Source organism: Salmo salar, chromosome ssa04 (genome assembly GCF_905237065.1).
Source record: "Salmo salar chromosome ssa04, Ssal_v3.1, whole genome shotgun sequence".
Classification (NCBI taxonomy): Eukaryota; Metazoa; Chordata; class Actinopteri; order Salmoniformes; family Salmonidae; genus Salmo; species Salmo salar.
In genome coordinates this window covers 74,812,455-74,832,654 of record NC_059445.1, presented here as the reverse complement: position 1 = coordinate 74,832,654, position 20,200 = coordinate 74,812,455, and the positions used below count along the sequence as shown (strand labels likewise).

Below are 20,200 nucleotides of genomic sequence, written 5' to 3'. Positions count from 1 at the left end.
AGCTTAATGGGTCCAGCATCACCTGTGTCGATCTCATGCTGCACCAGATGAGTCTGACCCACCTCTTCCTCACTCAGCGCAAAGCTGTCTCTGAATTCAAACAGCAACTGCCACAACCGTTCCTGCTGCTTGGGGTCGAGACCAACACAGTTCCTCCCCCATATCTCCCTCACTGCAGACAGTGTCCTCTCCTCTCCCATCTGGGGTAGCGCGGCCCGGGCTCACGGAGGGATGTGTCGTGGAGGTAGCTGGGGGAATGTAACACACAGCCGTAGGTGACAGAGGGGCTGAGGAAAAGTCACACACAGATGTGGGGGAGGGGGGGCAGCCATAAGTCTCTGCTGCTTTAACTGTTGGAGTAAAGGGTTTGTTGGGTTGAGTGAATGTGATATTAGGGGGGGCCATGGTGACTACCAGCCCTCCCTGGAAGCTCAGTGTGCCCCCATTTAGGTCTAACTGGCAGGCTGTGCTCCTAAGAAAGTCCAACCCCAGGATACAAGGGTCCTGCACAGCCGCCACCCACACAGGATGACGCACAAACCTGCCCCCTACTGTCAGTCACTATTCCCTTCCCTTTCATGGGTGCCAGCTCACCTGTGATTGTGCGGAGCTGCACAGTTGTGGGCTCACACTGAGTCCAACCTGGCACAATATCTGGCCTCACCAGGGTTACTATGGACCCAGTGTCCACCAGGGCAGAGCAGGGCACCCCCTCCACAGTGACATGACAAAAGTCCCCAACACAGGTCCGGCCCACCACAACAACAGGCTCCGTCCGCTTGCCCTCGTCTGCTTCTGGGGGAAGTGGAGCCTTGCTTCCCCGTCTGTGCCGGTGGGCTCCTACTGAAGATGATGGTGGTTGGGAAAGAAAGCCAGGGGTCCACACTTCCCGGTCTATGCGGACCCCGAGCCGTTTCCCTGAGCTCTGGGGGACATTGGGCAATCCCTGCGCAGATGGCCTGGCTGGCCACACCCCCAGCAGACCCTGGGACCAGGGTGTGTGTTTCGTGTCGCCTGTAGAGACACAGCACGAATGAGTTCAGTCATTTCAGCCACCCATGCAGGCTTTTCCGTCTCTGGGCTGCTCTGCCCCCCAGCCCGCACAGTGGGTGTCTCTCCCTGCACCCCCACCAAAGACCCAGCTGAAGTCCCAGCCCACATCAGCTCCCTCTCCAAAGCCATCTCCAAGGCTATCTGCAATGACTCAGGATGAGCCAGCTGGGTCTGTATGCACAGCTCCGTGCAAGCTCGCTCTGCATGGAGGGGCCATGTGAGCATATGCCCGCCGAGAGGCTCTCCAGGCTGCCTGCGTCTATTACTCAGTTCGGAGCGGAACAGCCCGGGCTGTACACACTGTCCAAAGCGCCTCCTCAGTGCTCCCACTAAAGCCTCATAATTACGTCTGTCCTCGGGGCTAATCAATATCAAACAGGCCAGAGCATCATCCGTGAGGCACAAAGCCAACTGCAGTGCCCTATCTTCATTCAACCACCCCCCAAAATGAGCTAACAGTTCAAACTGAGCATGAAAAGCTCCCCAATCCGCCTTACCGGAATACTACTTAACAGATACGGACGCGATCGGGAACTGGGCGCCGCCGTGTTTGTTTACATCCTGAGCCCCAGATTCCTCTTCCTGCCGCGTCGACGTCACACCTTCGGTCCGCCCACCAGAATCCGCGCGAAGCACAGTCGACGAAGCACTCATGCCCGTTTCAGCGGCCAGCATTCCAACGTCCTCCCTCAAGCGGCCTCTGGGCTCCGACGCCCTGGCGATCTCTTCAGCCAGATCCTCCGACATCCATGCACACGCACCTCCTTGGCCATACTCGTCCCCTACCTCCACCTTCACTTTCGGATTCCCTCGAAGCATTTTCAACCGCCGTTCTCACCTATGTTAGCTAGAAACAGAAGTCAGCTAGCTAGCTGGCTAACTTTTATCAACGTTTTACTTCTGACACCAATGTAATGACCTGACTAGATCATAAAGGAACAATTGTCCAGAGAGAGGATTGAGTTTACGAATTTACGGTTTATTAACCCAACTTCTCACAGGCTACTGTTTGGCCGTAGCCCACGCCAAATAAATCAAATATACCCAATAAACCAACCGTGACCTTCTCTTGTGAAGGCCAGACGTAAGAGAGAGAACAATGGCTAAACCTGGTCTTAACTTCCAATGCTCCATCCCCTGCCCAACCCTCCTCCACGCCACTCCGCCAACCACCAGGCTGCCCGGCATCAGAACATTCCCGTGATTGGTAGATAGAAGGTTGATTGGCATGTCGGACCCCGCGAACACCGGTAAGTACAACACAACCAACTAATAGCCTAACACATAACACACAGCTGTCTGTGCGGGTCACTACAATACATTTGCTTTAGAAGGAAGGCTACTGAGACAGTGATTCATAATTTATTCAATTTAAAGTGCTTTTCAAATGATCTCAAAGCACAAAATTACAAGTAATTTAGAAAAACAACATCAACATAAGGGGATGGACAGTCACTAGAAAGTTCATGACTTGAGTGGTCATCTGAGGGAGGTGGTCTAGCAGGGCGAGAGAGTCTGGAGTCAGGCAGTGCGGTCTCATCAACGTGTCTCGCCGCTTCTGTCTTTTCCGTAGTAGAACTGTCAGATTAAGTTTTAGTTTAGCCACTAAATCCATGGACTCAGCAGTAGGTAGCTAGCTAGCTAGCCACTCATTCACTATTACCAAAATTAAGCACCCATTGGATGCTGCTACGGCAATTATGTGGCCCCAGAAAGCACACCACATTTCAATGTTAAATCAAGCGCAGCCTTGTAACTTTGACCTCCCTACGATCTTCATTATTGCACACCTCTGCCATCTTGCTTTCGGCTTCTCTCCATCCTCAACTCCTGGACACTGGCTGGTATTGGAATCAAAACAGCTAGCTAGCCAAACAAACAAATGCCTTGCCAGCTTGTCTTAACGCTGTGGTGGATTCTGACTAAAGTACATTAATTACATAGATTAATTGTTCATTCTTTAAACCAAAGTGTTGGTTAAAAAACATGCCATGAACTAATTAATTACCAAAATATTTACAAAATGTACAGGAGCTCTCTCTCTGCTTTGGCTGCTGCTAGGGCGCCATGGCAACTGCAGAACAGTGATGTGGCGCTCAGTGGTGAGGCTGAGGCAGGCTGAGGCAGGCTGAGGCAGGCTGAGGCAGGCTGAGGCAGGCTGCAATAAAGCTCGCCAGCTTGTAGTCCTAATATCCAGAAATAAATTACCTCTGGTTCGTTCAGCCATACCTATGGAAAAAGAATAGGGTTTGGGAATAAACGCCCAAAATAAGGTCTGAGGTTAACACAGATTTAGGAGATTTTATACATGTTGTGCTATGAGATAATAGCAGTCAGTTAACACTATATATGTTTTTTATTTGAAAATAAATTCTTAAAAATTCACAAAAAGTGGCATTAGCTGATGTAGTTTATCTCATAGAACAAAACGTATAAGATCTCCTAAACTTGTGTTTATCACATACGTTATTTTCTGTGTTTATCCATGAACCCTCCAAAAATTGCATTTATTTTCCTTATAGGCTTTGCCCAACAAGCAATGGCTGAGTTAGTGCCAAGAAAAATAGCCATTACCATTTCTCTCTATGCATGCAGGAAGCAGAGGAGACAGAGAGAAAGGAAGCAAGCAGAGAGGTTAGTACAGTGGTTCCTAAACTTGGGCCGTCTATAGTTACAACAGCCACAAAGTCATAATTATTGCTAAAACCTGCCTATTTCTACAATTTCTCTTCATAAAATCTGATTTTAAACCAAACCCTTAACCCTAACCGTAACCACACTGCTAACCTTATGCCTAACCCTTACCATAACCCTAACCTTAACCACACTGCTCACCTTATGCCTAACCCTTACCTTAAATGAAGACAAAAAATCTATTTTGTTTTCATGAACCAATTTTGACTTTGTGGCTGTGGTAACTAGTGACAACCCCAAACTTGGGCTCGGGGCCCCATGTGAGGTCTCCTGAGAAAATCTGTACTAATCTCATCAAACAAGTTAGGAACTTTTAAAAAGAAGATATGTTTTAATATGAACATCTCATTTTAATGTAGGCCTGTCTTCCCTATAGGCCTATATTAAAATGAAATAAAAAACGCAAACAATACAGTTCTAAAAATGTCATACGTTTTTGTTTATATCGGTGGTCGATCGCCTACTGGAGTTTATAGTTTACCCATTACCCACCTTTTACCACTACATCACTGATATTAATATAGCATCGTAAGTAATATTCTAAGAATTAATGTGAATGTGATAATGCAATCATCTGTGTGCTCCATTGATGTCTGTTTGTGCGGGGCTTGATTAGTAATGCCTAGGAATACAAATGTGAATGCTATGTGATTTAAGAAAAGATATCTATTTAAAGAGTTTGTGATTTTATGCAATTCATCATTACAACAGACTAAACAATCGCTGATGCTACGTGTCAGTGTGAATAATTTATCATATTTCCTCCCTTTCAGGGGTATAACATTACAATTGTATAGTTAATGGGCTATGTGTTTGTAAATGGACAGAGGTGATTGAACCTACAGCAGCCAAAGTGATAATGGCAGTCAAGTAATGTACTGTACAGTCAAGTCTCTGTCAATTAGAAGCAGTACATGTACATTAATGTTTAGTATGAGCTACTGTGATAGATCTTGTTAGTTCTTTAAATCAAATCAAATTGAATTTGTTACATGCTTTGTAAACAACAGGTGTAGACTAACAGTGAAATGCTAACTTACAGGTCATTTTCCAACAATGCAGAGTTAAAGATAAAGATACAAAATTAAATAGAAAATAGAAATAGTGACACGAGGAATAAATACAGTGAACAATGAATAACAATAATGAGGCTATATACAGGGAGTACCAGTACAAGGAGTACGAGGTAATTCATGTAGGAATGCTTCTCTGTCTCAGATACAGTGGTGGAGTTTGGTTAGTGTAAAATGTTGCTAGCGGAGAGAGCAGGTGTCTGGGACAAATGTTTGAAAAGGTCCCCGATGGGTCGTCACTAGTTAACACAGCCACAAAGTCATAATTATTATAATTTGTTTCTTCTCACCTTTATTTAACCAGGTAGGCTAGTTGAGAACAAGTTCTCATTTATAACTGCGACCTGGCCAAGATAAAGCAAAGCAGTGCGACACAAACAACAACACAGAGTTACACATGGAATAAACAAACATACAGTCAATAATACAATAGAAAAAGTCTATATACAGTGTGTGCAAATGAGGTAGGATAAGGGAGGTAAGGCAATAAATAGGCCATAGTGTTGAAATAATTACAATATAGCAATTGAACACTGGAATGGTAGATGTGCAGAAGATGAATGTGAAAGTAGAGATACTGGGGTGCAAAGGAGCAAAATAAATAAATAACAGTATGGGGATGAGGTAGTTGGATGGGCTATTTACAGATGGGCTATGTACAGGTGCAGTGATCTGTGAGCTGCTCTGACAGCTGGTGCTTAAACTTAGTGAGGGAGATATGAGTCTCCAGCTTCAGTGATTTTTGCAGTTCGTTCCAGTCATTGGCAGCAGAGAACTGGAAGGAAAGGTGGCCAAAGGAGGAATTGGCTTTGGGGGTGACCAGTGAGATATACCTGCTGGAGCGCGTGCTACGGGTGGGTGCTGCTATGGTGACCAGTGAGCTGAGATAAGGCGGAGCTTTACCTAGCAAAGACTTATAGATGACCTGGAGCCATAATTATGACTAAACCCTGCCCATTTCTACAAAGTCTCTAATTAAAATCGGATTTTAAACCTAACCCTAACATCAACCCTAACCTTAACCATATTGCTAACCTTATGCCTAACCCTAACCTGAAATTAAGACTGATATTTTCATTTGCCAATTTTGACATTGTGGCTGTGTTATCAAGTGGAAACCACTTTGATGATTGTGGAAGATCCACTAGATACTGAACACTTCTTGGTCAGATGATAAGGGAGGGTTTGTTATTTAGGCCAAGACGGCTGATGTACTGATATAGCCTATAACCTGAAAAACTCTGCCCTGCCATGCGTATAGTAATTGCTCTGTAAGGTTTCCAATAATTGTCAAGTAGTCTGTTCAGGTCACAACTTGTGAGGAATAGATCTCAAACTCCATGTGTTCATATTTGTTAACTTTTTCTATCACTTGTTGCTACTGTATTCATCAATTGTTGAAATATAGTTATTGTATCTATCTCATTATTGTACTTGAGTATTTCAATAAAATAACATTTAACCACACAATGATCAAACACTATTATGATTTTGAATCTACAATTCTGCACAGTTCTTTCAGTGTCAGTATATTACCATGTAGAACAACTGGGTTTAAAATAGTACAATGGCCAGTAAAATGTTTATCTGCGAGAATTTGACAAACTACCTAAATAGGAAATTAGAAGAATTAAAGATGGACTAACACAAAATATTGAGTAAGGCCTGGTTTGGGTCTTTTCATCAGCCTAAGAGGAATTGTAATATCCGTCTGTGGCTGAAACTCACATGAGGAAAAAAAGCTTATGTTGGAATGGATAAATAAGACTCAGCAAAATACCCAAATGAAGCCGCCGTGGACAGCACACTGTAAAAAGTAATTAGTTCAGCTAACAATTTTTATGTGGTGGATTCCCGTTGCCTAGAACCATTTGAGTAACCCAACTCAAAGTGTTGCAGTGTTCAATACTTAAAGTAATAAAGTGACATCCCCACCCATATAGTTATCTTTTTAAGGTGTAAATACTATAAACTTTTTGACACTAAATTGCATTAAGTATTCTGCACTATAACGATTGAAGTTACTTGAATTATAATTTTTTTGTATTGAACATAAAAATGCAAGGTCCTTTCTACTTCAATTATTAACCTTCATTAATATATTTTTTCAAGTTTAAGTAGTTTTGATTAGTAACTTTCAGTGGTCATGTCTTAGTGTTTAACATTGTTTATTGTATTTGACAATATCTAATTTTATCCCACATTAGGAGGCATTGTTGAGCACGTTGGCCATTCCTCTAACAGTAACTGGAGGTAGAACTGTAAGCATTACAGGATGTTGCATTAACCCCTGTCATTAAGAGTGGTGCCTATAACTTTGTTGATGGTGGGAATGGCTTGTCTCATTGTTGAACATCAATTTGCCAGATGGTTTTGATATGCGTTCATCATGATCAATTACACTGATCAAATAAACTTGTAAAAATTAAATAACTTTGGATTAGCAGAACACAAATATAGTTATAGTTACTCAATAACCTAATATTTGTTAACAGTACTCAAACATTAAGTGATAAGAAATCTTATTGACATACAGTATGAGTTAGTACCACTTTTGTGATTTGAGTTCTACTGACCGTTGGAGATGTTTGAGTAGACACTACTCAATTTCTTTAATAAGTTAGGCAATTACTTTTTATATTGCAGTTGTCAAAGCAGTTTGACCCATTTCCAAGGAATGTAACAAACTTGACATGAAAAATGTGCAGCAGTATTCAACAGTGTTTTATAGGCTTGAGTCTGAGAATGTAATTCCTCTCTAATGTATTTATGGAAGTAGTTTACAACAGCTAGGATTAATCATGTGATTTACACACAATGCTGTGTTAAGTAACCTTCACCATTAAAATAAACACTTTCATGCTCAGTCACTTTTATGAATTCCACTGAAACTCCCTTTAAAACTGTTTACAAGAAAATATTATTTCATAAGTATTGGATTGATTTTACGATTATTACACTGTAATGTTACTATAACCTTGCGCCAGGCTGTTGTCACTGCAGTACTGCAGCTCCCCATGTCTCTTAGACAGCTAATTAACTAATCAGGTCATACAGGCTCATCAAAACTTATCTAAAAGTCTGTCCTCTTTGTCATGGTGTCAGGGACTTCTTCGTCGGAGGACGATATGGCGAAATCATCATCGGAAAATGAGGACCAATATGCAGCAGAGTTGAGATGGTTCATTTTGAACTTTTAATAAATTCCAAAACGAACATACAAAATAACAAAAACGAACGCACGATACACTGACAGTCCTGTTAGGTTTACACACACTAAACAATCTCCCACAAATACACAGACAAACACACCCAACTAATATAGGACTTCCAATCAAAGGCAACACCACACAGCTGCCTTCAATTGGAAGTCCACCCCAATTAACTCAACATAGAAACAGATCAACCAGACTACACATAGAAATACATCAACATAGACCATAACTCAAAACCCGGAAATAATAAATCAAACGCCCTCCAAACTAACACACCACCCTGAACCACATAAAACAAATACCCTCTGCCACGTCCTGACCAAACTAAAATGACAATTAACCTTTATACTGGCCAGGACGTGACAGTACCCCCCCCCCCCCCTTAAAGGTGCTAAACACGGAAGCACCTTAAGAAAAACAACCCCACACAACAACAAAACAAAAATTCCCCCCTACTAAAGGGAGGGAAGGGAGGGTGGCTGCCGTCAACGACGGCACTGTGCTACACCCCCCCTCCCCAACCCACCTATATCTGGAGGTGGCTCCGGTTCTGGCCGTTCCAGGCAGTCGGGCCGCTCTGGCATCGCCGGGGGGCAGCTCGGGGCAGTCTGGCAGCTCGGGGCATTCTGGCAGCTCGGGGCAGTCTGGCAGCTCGGGGCAGTCTGGCAGCTCGGGGCAGTCTGGCAGCTCGGGGCAGTCTGGCCACTCTGGCAGCTCGGGGCAGTCTGGCCACTCTGGCAGCTCGGGGCAGTCTGGCCACTCTGGCAGCTCGGGGCACTCTGGCAGCTCTGGCAGCTCTGGCAGCTCGGGGCACTCTGGCAGCTCGGGGCACTCTGGCAGCTCGGGGCACTCTGGCCACTCTGGCAGCTCGGGGCAGTCTGGCCACTCTGGCAGCTCGGGGCAGTCTGGCCACTCTGGCAGCTCGGGGCAGTCTGGCCACTCTGGCAGCTCGGGGCAGTCTGGCCACTCTGGCAGCTCGGGGCAGTCTGGCCACTCTGGCAGCTCGGGGCAGTCTGGCCACTGGCAGCTCGGGGCAGTCTGGCAGCTCGGGGCAGTCTGGCAGCTCGGGGCAGTCTGGGCAGTCTGGCCGCTTGGGGCAGTCTGGCCGCTCTGGCAGCTCGGGGCAGTCTGGCCGCTCTGGCAGCCTGGCAGCTCGGGGCAGTCTGGCCGCTCTGGCAGCTCGGGGCAGTCTGGCCGCTCTGGCGGCTCGGGGCAGTCTGGTCGCTCTGGCGGCTCCTGACTGACGGGCCGCTCTGGCGGCTCCTGACTGACGGGCGGCTCTGGCGGCTCCTGACTGACGGGCGGCTCTGGCGGCTCCTGACTGACGGGCGGCTCTGGCGGCTCCTGACTGACGGGCGGCTCTGGCGGCTCCTGACTGACGGGCGGCTCTGGCGGCTCCTGACTGACAGGCGGCTCTGGCGGCTCCTGACTGACGGCGGCTCCTGACTGACGGGCGGCTCCTGACTGACGGGCGGCTCCTGACTGACGGGCGGCTCTGGCGACTCCTGACTGACGGGCGGCTCTGGCGACTCTTGACTGGCAGGCGGTTCTGGCGGCTCCTGACTGGCGGGCGGTTCTGGCGGCTCCTGACTGACGGGCGGCTCCTGACTGACGGGCGGCTCCTGACTGACGGGCGGCTCCTGACTGACGGGCGGCTCCTGACTGACGGGCGGCTCCTGACTGACGGGCGGCTCTGGCGACTCCTGACTGACGGGCGGCTCTGGCGACTCCTGACTGGCGGGCGGCTCTGGCGACTCTTGACTGGCAGGGCGGCTCTGGCGACTCTTGACTGGCGGGCGGTTCTGGCGACTCTTGACTGGCGGGCGGTTCTGGCGACTCTTGACTGGCGGGCGGTTCTGGCGACTCTTGACTGGCGGGCGGTTCTGGCGACTCTTGACTGGGATGACGCATTTGAAGCCTGGTGCGTGGTGCTGGTACTGGACGTACCAGATTGGGAACACGCACCTCCAGGCTAGTGCGGGGAGCGGGAACAGGACGAGTCGGACTGGGCTGACGCACTTCCGGGTCCGCACGAGAGACAGGAGCTGGAAACCCAGGGCTATGGAGGCGCACAGGCGGTCTTGATCTTACCTCCTGCACAACCCGTCCTGGCTGGATGGAACTAGTAGCCCTGCACGAGCGGGGTGCTTGTACAGGGCGGACTGGGTTGTGCAGGGGCCTGATGGTAGCCGTGCGTGAGCGGGAGTTGGGTAGCCTGGTCCTCGGAGGCGTACCGGCGACCAGATGCGCTGCGCAGGCATCCTCCTACCAGGCTGGATGCCCGCTCTAGTACGGCACCTGCGAGGGGCTGGAATAACGCGCACCGGACTGTGCGTGCGTATGGGTGAGAGTGCGCTCCTCAGCGAAACATGGCGCGCTCCACCTCATACGCTCCTCCATATAACCACGGGTAGCTGGCTTCCGGCTCTTCCTAGGCCTAGCCAAACTACCCGTGTGCCCCCAAACATTTTTTCTTGGGGGTGCCTCTCGTGCTTCAACGCCAGTCGTGATCCTCGGAAACGTTCCCGGTCCATACCAGCCTTTCGCCTTTCCTCTCTCTCGCTTACCACCTGTCCCCATGGAAGGCGATCTTTTCCTGCTTGGATCTCCTCCCAAGTGTAGGAGCCTTCGCCTCCCAAGATCTCCTCCCAAGTCCATCTCTCTCGTTTGTCCAAATCAAAATTCCTCTGCTCCTTCCTCTGCTGCTTGGTCCTGGTTTGGTGGGAGATTCTGTCAGGGACTTCTTCGTCGGAGGACGATATGGCGAAATCATCATCGGAAAATGAGGACCAATATGCAGCAGAGTTGAGATGGTTCATTTTGAACTTTTAATAAATTCCAAAACAAACATACAAAATAACAAAAACGAACGCACGATACACTGACAGTCCTGTTAGGTTTACACACACTAAACAATCTCCCACAAATACACAGACAAACACACCCAACTAATATAGGACTTCCAATCAAAGGCAACAACACACAGCTGCCTTCAATTGGAAGTCCACCCCAATTAACTCAACATAGAAACAGATCAACCAGACTACACATAGAAATACATCAACATAGACCATAACTCAAAACCCGGAAATAATAAATCAAACGCCCTCCAAACTAACACACCACCCTGAACCACATAAAACAAATACCCTCTGCCACGTCCTGACCAAACTAAAATGACAATTAACCTTTATACTGGCCAGGACGTGACAGTACCCCCCCCTTAAAGGTGCTAAACACGGAAGCACCTTAAGAAAAACAACCCCACACAACAACAAAACAAAAATTCCCCCCTACTAAAGGGAGGGAAGGGAGGGTGGCTGCCGTCAACGACGGCACTGTGCTACACCCCCCCTCCCCAACCCACCTATATCTGGAGGTGGCTTCGGTTCTGGCCGTTCCAGGCAGTCGGGCCGCTCTGGCATCGCCGGGGGGGCAGCTCGGGGCAGTCTGGCAGCTCGGGGCATTCTGGCAGCTCGGGGCAGTCTGGCAGCTCGGGGCAGTCTGGCAGCTCGGGGCAGTCTGGCAGCTCGGGGCAGTCTGGCCACTCTGGCAGCTCGGGGCAGTCTGGCCACTCTGGCAGCTCGGGGCAGTCTGGCCACTCTGGCAGCTCGGGGCACTCTGGCAGCTCTGGCAGCTCTGGCAGCTCGGGGCACTCTGGCAGCTCGGGGCACTCTGGCAGCTCGGGGCACTCTGGCCACTCTGGCAGCTCGGGGCAGTCTGGCCACTCTGGCAGCTCGGGGCAGTCTGGCCACTCTGGCAGCTCGGGGCAGTCTGGCCACTCTGGCAGCTCGGGGCAGTCTGGCCACTCTGGCAGCTCGGGGCAGTCTGGCCACTCTGGCAGCTCGGGGCAGTCTGGCCACTGGCAGCTCGGGGCAGTCTGGCAGCTCGGGGCAGTCTGGCAGCTCGGGGCAGTCTGGGCAGTCTGGCCGCTCTGGCAGCTCGGGGCAGTCTGGCCGCTCTGGCAGCCTGGCAGCTCGGGGCAGTCTGGTCGCTCTGGCAGCTCGGGGCAGTCTGGCCGCTCTGGCGGCTCGGGGCAGTCTGGTCGCTCTGGCGGCTCCTGACTGACGGGCCGCTCTGGCGGCTCCTGACTGACGGGCGGCTCTGGCGGCTCCTGACTGACGGGCGGCTCTGGCGGCTCCTGACTGACGGGCGGCTCTGGCGGCTCCTGACTGACGGGCGGCTCTGGCGGCTCCTGACTGACGGGCGGCTCTGGCGGCTCCTGACTGACAGGCGGCTCTGGCGGCTCCTGACTGACGGCGGCTCCTGACTGACGGGCGGCTCCTGACTGACGGGCGGCTCTGGCGACTCCTGACTGACGGGCGGCTCTGGCGACTCTTGACTGGCAGGCGGTTCTGGCGGCTCCTGACTGGCGGGCGGTTCTGGCGGCTCCTGACTGACGGGCGGCTCCTGACTGACGGGCGGCTCCTGACTGACGGGCGGCTCCTGACTGACGGGCGGCTCCTGACTGACGGGCGGCTCCTGACTGACGGGCGGCTCTGGCGACTCCTGACTGACGGGCGGCTCTGGCGACTCCTGACTGGCGGGCGGCTCTGGCGACTCTTGACTGGCGGGCGGCTCTGGCGACTCTTGACTGGCGGGCGGTTCTGGCGACTCTTGACTGGCGGGCGGTTCTGGCGACTCTTGACTGGCGGGCGGTTCTGGCGACTCTTGACTGGCGGGCGGTTCTGGCGACTCTTGACTGGGATGACGCATTTGAAGCCTGGTGCGTGGTGCTGGTACTGGACGTACCAGATTGGGAACACGCACCTCCAGGCTAGTGCGGGGAGCGGGAACAGGACGAGTCGGACTGGGCTGACGCACTTCCGGGTCCGCACGAGAGACAGGAGCTGGAAACCCAGGGCTATGGAGGCGCACAGGCGGTCTTGATCTTACCTCCTGCACAACCCGTCCTGGCTGGATGGAACTAGTAGCCCTGCACGAGCGGGGTGCTTGTACAGGGCGGACTGGGTTGTGCAGGGGCCTGATGGTAGCCGTGCGTAGAGCGGGAGTTGGGTAGCCTGGTCCTCGGAGGCGTACCGGCGACCAGATGCGCTGCGCAGGCATCCTCCTACCAGGCTGGATGCCCGCTCTAGTACGGCACCTGCGAGGGGCTGGAATAACGCGCACCGGACTGTGCGTGCGTATGGGTGAGAGTGCGCTCCTCAGCGAAACATGGCGCGCTCCACCTCATACGCTCCTCCATATAACCACGGGTAGCTGGCTTCCGGCTCTTCCTAGGCCTAGCCAAACTACCCGTGTGCCCCCCAAACATTTTTTCTTGGGGGTGCCTCTCGTGCTTCAACGCCAGTCGTGATCCTCGGAAACGTTCCCGGTCCATACCAGCCTTTCGCCTTTCCTCTCTCTCGCTTACCACCTGTCCCCATGGAAGGCGATCTTTTCCTGCTTGGATCTCCTCCCAAGTGTAGGAGCCTTCGCCTCCCAAGATCTCCTCCCAAGTCCATCTCTCTCGTTTGTCCAAATCAAAATTCCTCTGCTCCTTCCTCTGCTGCTTGGTCCTGGTTTGGTGGGAGATTCTGTCAGGGACTTCTTCGTCGGAGGACGATATGGCGAAATCATCATCGGAAAATGAGGACCAATATGCAGCAGAGTTGAGATGGTTCATTTTGAACTTTTAATAAATTCCAAAACAAACATACAAAATAACAAAAACGAACGCACGATACACTGACAGTCCTGTTAGGTTTACACACACTAAACAATCTCCCACAAATACACAGACAAACACACCCAACTAATATAGGACTTCCAATCAAAGGCAACAACACACAGCTGCCTTCAATTGGAAGTCCACCCCAATTAACTCAACATAGAAACAGATCAACCAGACTACACATAGAAATACATCAACATAGACCATAACTCAAAACCCGGAAATAATAAATCAAACGCCCTCCAAACTAACACACCACCCTGAACCACATAAAACAAATACCCTCTGACGTGACACATGGTGGATATAAGAAGTATTAGATAATAAGTATATTATACTATACACACTATATGCACTACAAAATAAGTTGGTATTTTTTTTATTTTATATAAAACAAACCACAACACACATTCAATACAAATACAGTATTTACAGATACAATACACAAAACAGTACATCTTTAAGACTTTTCACCAAATGAACAGACATTTTTTTCATAATAGTTTGTCATGAATGATTATTGTTCAGGAATATACAGCTATATACAAGTGTAAATAACGGAATTTCTTTTCACAGTAAAACAGAAAAAACTGATATCGTATTGCCCACTCAATTGGAGAGTTTCTGTGTTGTGCTGGCAATGGGATAGGTACCCTCATATCGACTATGGATCTTGTAAATTATCAATACAGCTATGAGCACAATGATATAACAAAGACTAGAAACACAGTAGAGAGCATGACACTTGGTTAAAAAATGTCTACTTCCTGTCAAAAATGCTATCACTTCAGAGATCCACCAACTGTCACAGAACAGCAGAGGTCAAATGGCAAAGATGGTGTAGCTTAAGGTTCAGAGGTCACGAAATAAAAAAAGTATTTTAGACTAGAGAGTCAGAGTGAAGTCTTTTGTTTCTGAACAGTGTCTGAGAAAGAGTAGGCAGGGCTTAGAGTGGGCAGGAGATCCAGGCATGGCTCAAAGTGGGCAAGAGATCTGTTGAAGATAACTGGTCGTGCTGTTGTTCAGTGTGTTGTTCAGAGCCCAGTGGTCGGTGTAAGAGACGAGATCTTCTGCCATTGGTAGTCCTGGGCTCAGTTCTGTGTATAACCGCAGCTGTATTTCCGACCCTATATGGCAAACAAAACAAAGCTGGTCAGTCATGCAAGAGAAACACAGCTGAATGAAGTTACAGATTTCCTCTATCTTGTGCAATGTTGAGAGCAGCCTTGTTAGAGAATTTTGATGTAATGAAGAAGAAAACAGAAACTCAGGCTCTGGTGTAATCATTCAGTTCTTATCTCTGCCATCTGTTTACCTTACATGCATTATTATGTTTCACACCTTATGCATATGAGAAGGAAATACTATTGACTGAAATGCGTTCCTCAATCGTCTGACACATATACTTTTTTTCTCATATGTTTCTAAAGGCCCTTGGATTCCATCAGTTTTATTTTCCTGTTGTAGTCTTTCATTTTCACTAGCAAATGTTTCACAAAGACAATACATGCAGACATGGTGAAACCCTGCCGTTGAATACTACAGTATAACAAACAGCCAGATTCCCTCTAGCATCATTTACCTGAGTTATCACTCCATTGGCTCTCTGGACTGTGGTTAGACTCTGCGGTGTTGTATGACTCTACTGTAGCTTCTTCATTGCTCAGGAACCCCTTGCTGTTTACACTGCCTGGCAGCTCCAATTGCTCCCAATGCTTTGCAATCTGAAAGAGCAAAACACAGGGGATGAGCCTGGTCGAATTTCTGCTTGGTTTAACTGTGTTAGAATTTTTGGATTTCAATGTAGAATATCTGGTAAAGATGGGTATTCCTGATAATGAAAAAAGCACACTGAACATGTACTGGTAGAGACAAACTTACCTCAATAAGTGTTTCTTCGTTCAAATCTTCATAGTCTGTAAAGTTTAAGGAAAATTGACATGAGCATTACGCAAACCTCAATTACATTTGCAGCCCACACTCACACACAGAGCTGAATCAAACCCAAGCATCAAGCAAGCTTAATCTTACCTGTGGAGTGATCCGGTGACACTTGGAAAGACGAGTAGTAGTTGATGCTGTCTGGTCCTATTTCCACAGAGGTGATAAAGTCTGGAACATCAGGGTCATTGACAGAGCCGTCAAGATATGACGCTGCTGTGATGGTCTCACCTAGGTTGTCTGAGCTGTCGACTTTGTTCTCCTGTATCTTTCTGTCCTCCTGCAGGTGTGTGTTGGTGTTGCGATCCTCGAGGCAATGGGTTGCGCTGTAGTCCATTTCCTCTGTCTTGATCTTTAACCCCTAGAGGAGAAAACAGCAAAACATTAAATAAGATTGTAATATTGATCTCTGTTGTCACTGGTCTGGATACAGCCAGCTAAATATACATGCACCGCTCTTTATTCAGCAGAGGGAAAACAGTACTACAAGTGATGATAAAGGGATTCTGAAGATTTGTTGCAGTTAAAAAGTAATATAACCTTGTCATTTTTCTTTGCATCCTTTGCTTTTGACCTCTTGTTATTTGGCTTTGTGCTGACGTTCAGCATTTTGTAAACGCGCACCGCTCCAGACCCTCTGTTGATGCTTTTGTCTTTCACCTCCTTGATGTCAGGAAGGGAGTTCATTGCACAGCGGAAATTAGCCTTCCATGTCTTAGGGTCTGGTGTAGTCTCGCCTTGTATGAATTTCCCTGCATCAACAGACAAGTAATATAATTGTTATTACGATGCAGAAAGTAGATTGAAAAACCCTAAGGTGCTGAAGTGCATATTGTTCATCTAGCAAAAATCCATTATTATAAGAGGGGCTATTCCACACTAGGTAGTCTAGGTATGTGTAATTTGCTCACCTGTGTGCATGGCCCATTGCTTGAATAGACAGGCATCCTTGTTCAGGTCCCATCCATGACGTGCAGCATGCTTCCATGGGATGGAGAATATCTTCTTGTCCTGGACAAAACCACAAAGAAATGGGTTTGAAATTAGCGCCTCCTATCTCTCACCCCAGCGTCTCCTGTACATGCTTAGTTGTTATTTCCTTTTTTCTTTAACCTTTATTTAACTAGGCAAGTCAGTTAAGAACAAATTCTTATTTACAATGACGAGTAGTCCTGTTCATGGGTAATAGTACTAAATATGTTTTGTGTTGTCAATGCCTCGACTGAGCTCTCTTCATACAATGACAGTGTCTTTGTAGATAAAAAAATCATTAGATGAGTTTGACGAGCAGGAAAGTCTTACTTTGTCCAACCACACCAAACCACTGATGGAGTTGGACTCAATCTTATCCTCCAGCCAAGGCCTCATTCTCATCCTAGACACAGGCATGGTTCCTGGGAGATCAAGGAGAAGAGATAAACTTAGTTTTAGGCACATGGCATTTGGGGTAGATGTACAGGCATGTCACTCCCACCCACTACCCTGCTCAGTTAGTGCACATGTTTAGTGCACTTAGTAAAGTTCATGACCAGGAAGTGTGATGTAGCTACTATGACAATTGCCAACAACTGCAAATTACTGGAAATATGTGCAAATCAGTGAAAGAGAGCAGTACTACTAATATGTCTATCATGTGCATTTTAGGACTACACGGAAATTATTTTAAAGTGTTCTAATTATCTTATTCAAGCAGATGCACGGTTTTACTATACAGTGGTGTAAAGTACTTGAGTAAAAATACTTTAAAGTAGTACTTAAGTAGTTATTTTGGTGTATCTTTACTATTTTATATATATTTTTTGATCATTTTTACTTCACTACATCTCTATAGAAAATAATGTACTTTTTACTCCATACATTTTCTCTGTTTACATTTTGATCACTTAGCAGCACAGGAAAATGTCTCTGATCTGGCAGACTCACTAAACACGTTTGTAAATGATGCGAATGAGTGTTGGAGTGGCTATTCATAAATAAATAAAAAACAATATAATGGTGCCATCTGGTTTGCTTAATATAAGGAATATGAAATGATTTATACTTGTACTTTTGATACTTAAGTATATTTAAAACCAAATACTTTTGGGCTTTTACTCAAGTAGTATTTTATTGGGTAACTCTTTACTTGGGTCATTTTCTATTAAGGTATCTTTACTTTTAGTCAAGTATGACAATTGGGTACTTTTTCCGCCACTGCTGCTATATCGCTATTTATGTTGCATTCGAGGTTAAAGAGAGCGGGGTTCTATAGCTCTTGAAAAGAACGAACAGCCGTATTCACCCACGCACACTTTAATCGTGCATTGAACAAGCGCATGCATATTTTGACCAATGCATTACAGTGCCTCTAAATTACAGTGTTGCAACCCTTGACCCACTAAAACTTGCAACTTTACATTTTAACTAACTCTTGAAATGTCATAAATATACTACTGCAAAGCTGCATTAATTATAACTGCATTGTTCCATGTCTCGTTAAATTCACAAATGAGCGCACCGCGCACACCACTTAGCTTCTAGCCTCGTGTCAAGGGTAAATAAGATCTGTCAATATGTGGGATATATGTGCCCAATGACAAAACGCACGCTACTGCACACATGGAAAAACAAATCCCAGTCAATTGAATAGAAAATAGCATATACTATAAATTAGAAGTATATCTGCTATAAATATGTACAAAGAGCACTAGCACAAACACAACGTTTCCACGTAGCCCAGTGCATGCAATAATAAAATAAAATCACTTACAGCTACAATATGATGACGCTTAATCCCGGTAATTTGTAATTGAGCCTAAAAGCAGGTATTTCCTTTTGATTGGATGGAGCGGGAAGTTATTCCTCTGTGATTCCTTGTAAAGTTAATATCCACTCAGGTCTTCATTGACAGTGTGACAATCTGCTGAAGGAAACTGTTTTTTATATAAAGTGGGTGGGTTTTCCCCAATATAGTATCATACACACTCTTCATTGGTGGCGGGGACAGTTTTGGCAGCAGTCCGCATCTGCGCTGAGGCAGAACTGCACATACAGGCGCGCTCAAACTTCAGGCAACATGATTTCCGAGAAATCATGCTGTTGTGAGAGATAAGGTGTGACGAGGAAGTATTGAGTATAGCCAATAAACGAATATACTGCAGGATCCTGCATGTAGCAGTATCATGATGTATCATTTTACAATATCTTGGCTCATTCCACATGTATTCCCGCCGATTATCCTACATAAGTACACATAATTAGAGAATAAGATTGCACTATTTTATAGCATAAGTAAACCAAAAGCAGAGGGTGAGTGGCCTATGCATTTTCAGTTATTGATGCAATTATGTCCCGCAAAGCATCAAACAGCCAAAATCCAGGCAAACCCTTCAGAATAAATTGTAGTCGAGTCGCGCTTTTCCGGGAAATGGTGTAGTTATTAAAATCAACGACAGGGGCAGTATTGACTCTGCAGTTGATACAGAGTTGTGTCACAGACTCCAGTTCAGACTTCATGTAAATCACTGCTGACAGTGCGTTTGTTGTTTACGTAAGATAAACAAACAGGGGTGGACTGGCCCCTCGTTAGCAAGGCCCACCCAATCAGATTTAGAAAAAAATTATTAAAATGTATTTGCAAATAAAAAAATTACGCTCTTTACTTGTCAGTGTTCCAAACGGGATAGTATTCGTCTTTTTACCTAAACATGCAAACACCATCAGATAGAATTCATAGCAAGCAGTGCACTGGGTTAGTCAGATTTGATGAAATATAACAGATTACCTGGAATGACATTCACTATCACAGGATGGTTTTGACAAAAGTAACTAACAGAAAGCCACCTCAACAAGCCACAACTATGACTGCAGTGAGGCATATGCCACTGACTGTTTCATTTGTTAATTTAGCAAACAAGATGTATCATAATTCAGTGCCATTTTCACAGTCAACACACCTACATTTTAGCTTTAGTTAGCTTTAAAATGCTAAATGTTCTCTCAGCCTCATGGCAAAATGTGTAGAATAACATGAGATTTGCTATAAAACTGCACATTTTTCTCTGCCCCATGTCAAAATGTGTAAAATTGCAGGAAGTTAGCTTCTTTGTGGGGACCACAGTATTTTAGCTAGATAATATTAGCATTGCTAGCTATTTTTGATGAACTTCGCTAATAACAGTAACAGAAATATTTACATCTCTCATCAATTTGGCTACATCATAATATGGCAAAGATGTTTCCGACAAATTATTGCCTACTTTAGCAATGTCATCGGATTTCCATGCCACTCTAAGTTACTGTAACTTAGACAAAACAAATATCACAAATATCCGATAACATACACGTGGTCTGCGGTTGTGAGGCCGGTTCGACATACTGCCAAATTGTCTAGTATTTTGTTTTTTGGGGTGTTATTTCTTAACAAGCATTTCGCTACACCCACAATAACATCTGCTAAACATGTGTATGTGACCAATTAAATTAATTTGATTTGAACAGCTCTGGTGGACATTCCTGCAGTCAGCATGCCAATTGCAGACTCCATCAAAACTTGCCATTGTGTTGTGTGA

At 46.6% G+C, this 20,200-nt stretch overlaps 2 protein-coding genes across 2 annotated transcripts in view; one reads left to right on the top strand and one right to left on the bottom strand.

Moving 5' to 3' along the window:
- acsl6 (acyl-CoA synthetase long chain family member 6) overlaps nt 1-20,200 on the top strand; it is a 100,177-nt gene that overhangs the window by 30,707 nt on the left and 49,270 nt on the right. The window lies entirely within an intron of this gene.
- irf1b (interferon regulatory factor 1b) lies at nt 14,073-18,543 on the bottom strand. The gene is given in 8 exon segments (NM_001252364.1): nt 14,073-14,836; nt 15,292-15,433; nt 15,591-15,625; nt 15,741-16,011; nt 16,191-16,402; nt 16,562-16,661; nt 16,953-17,044; nt 18,400-18,543. Coding segments are annotated over 7 exon segments (999 nt in total). The 5' UTR covers nt 17,040-17,044; nt 18,400-18,543; the 3' UTR covers nt 14,073-14,684.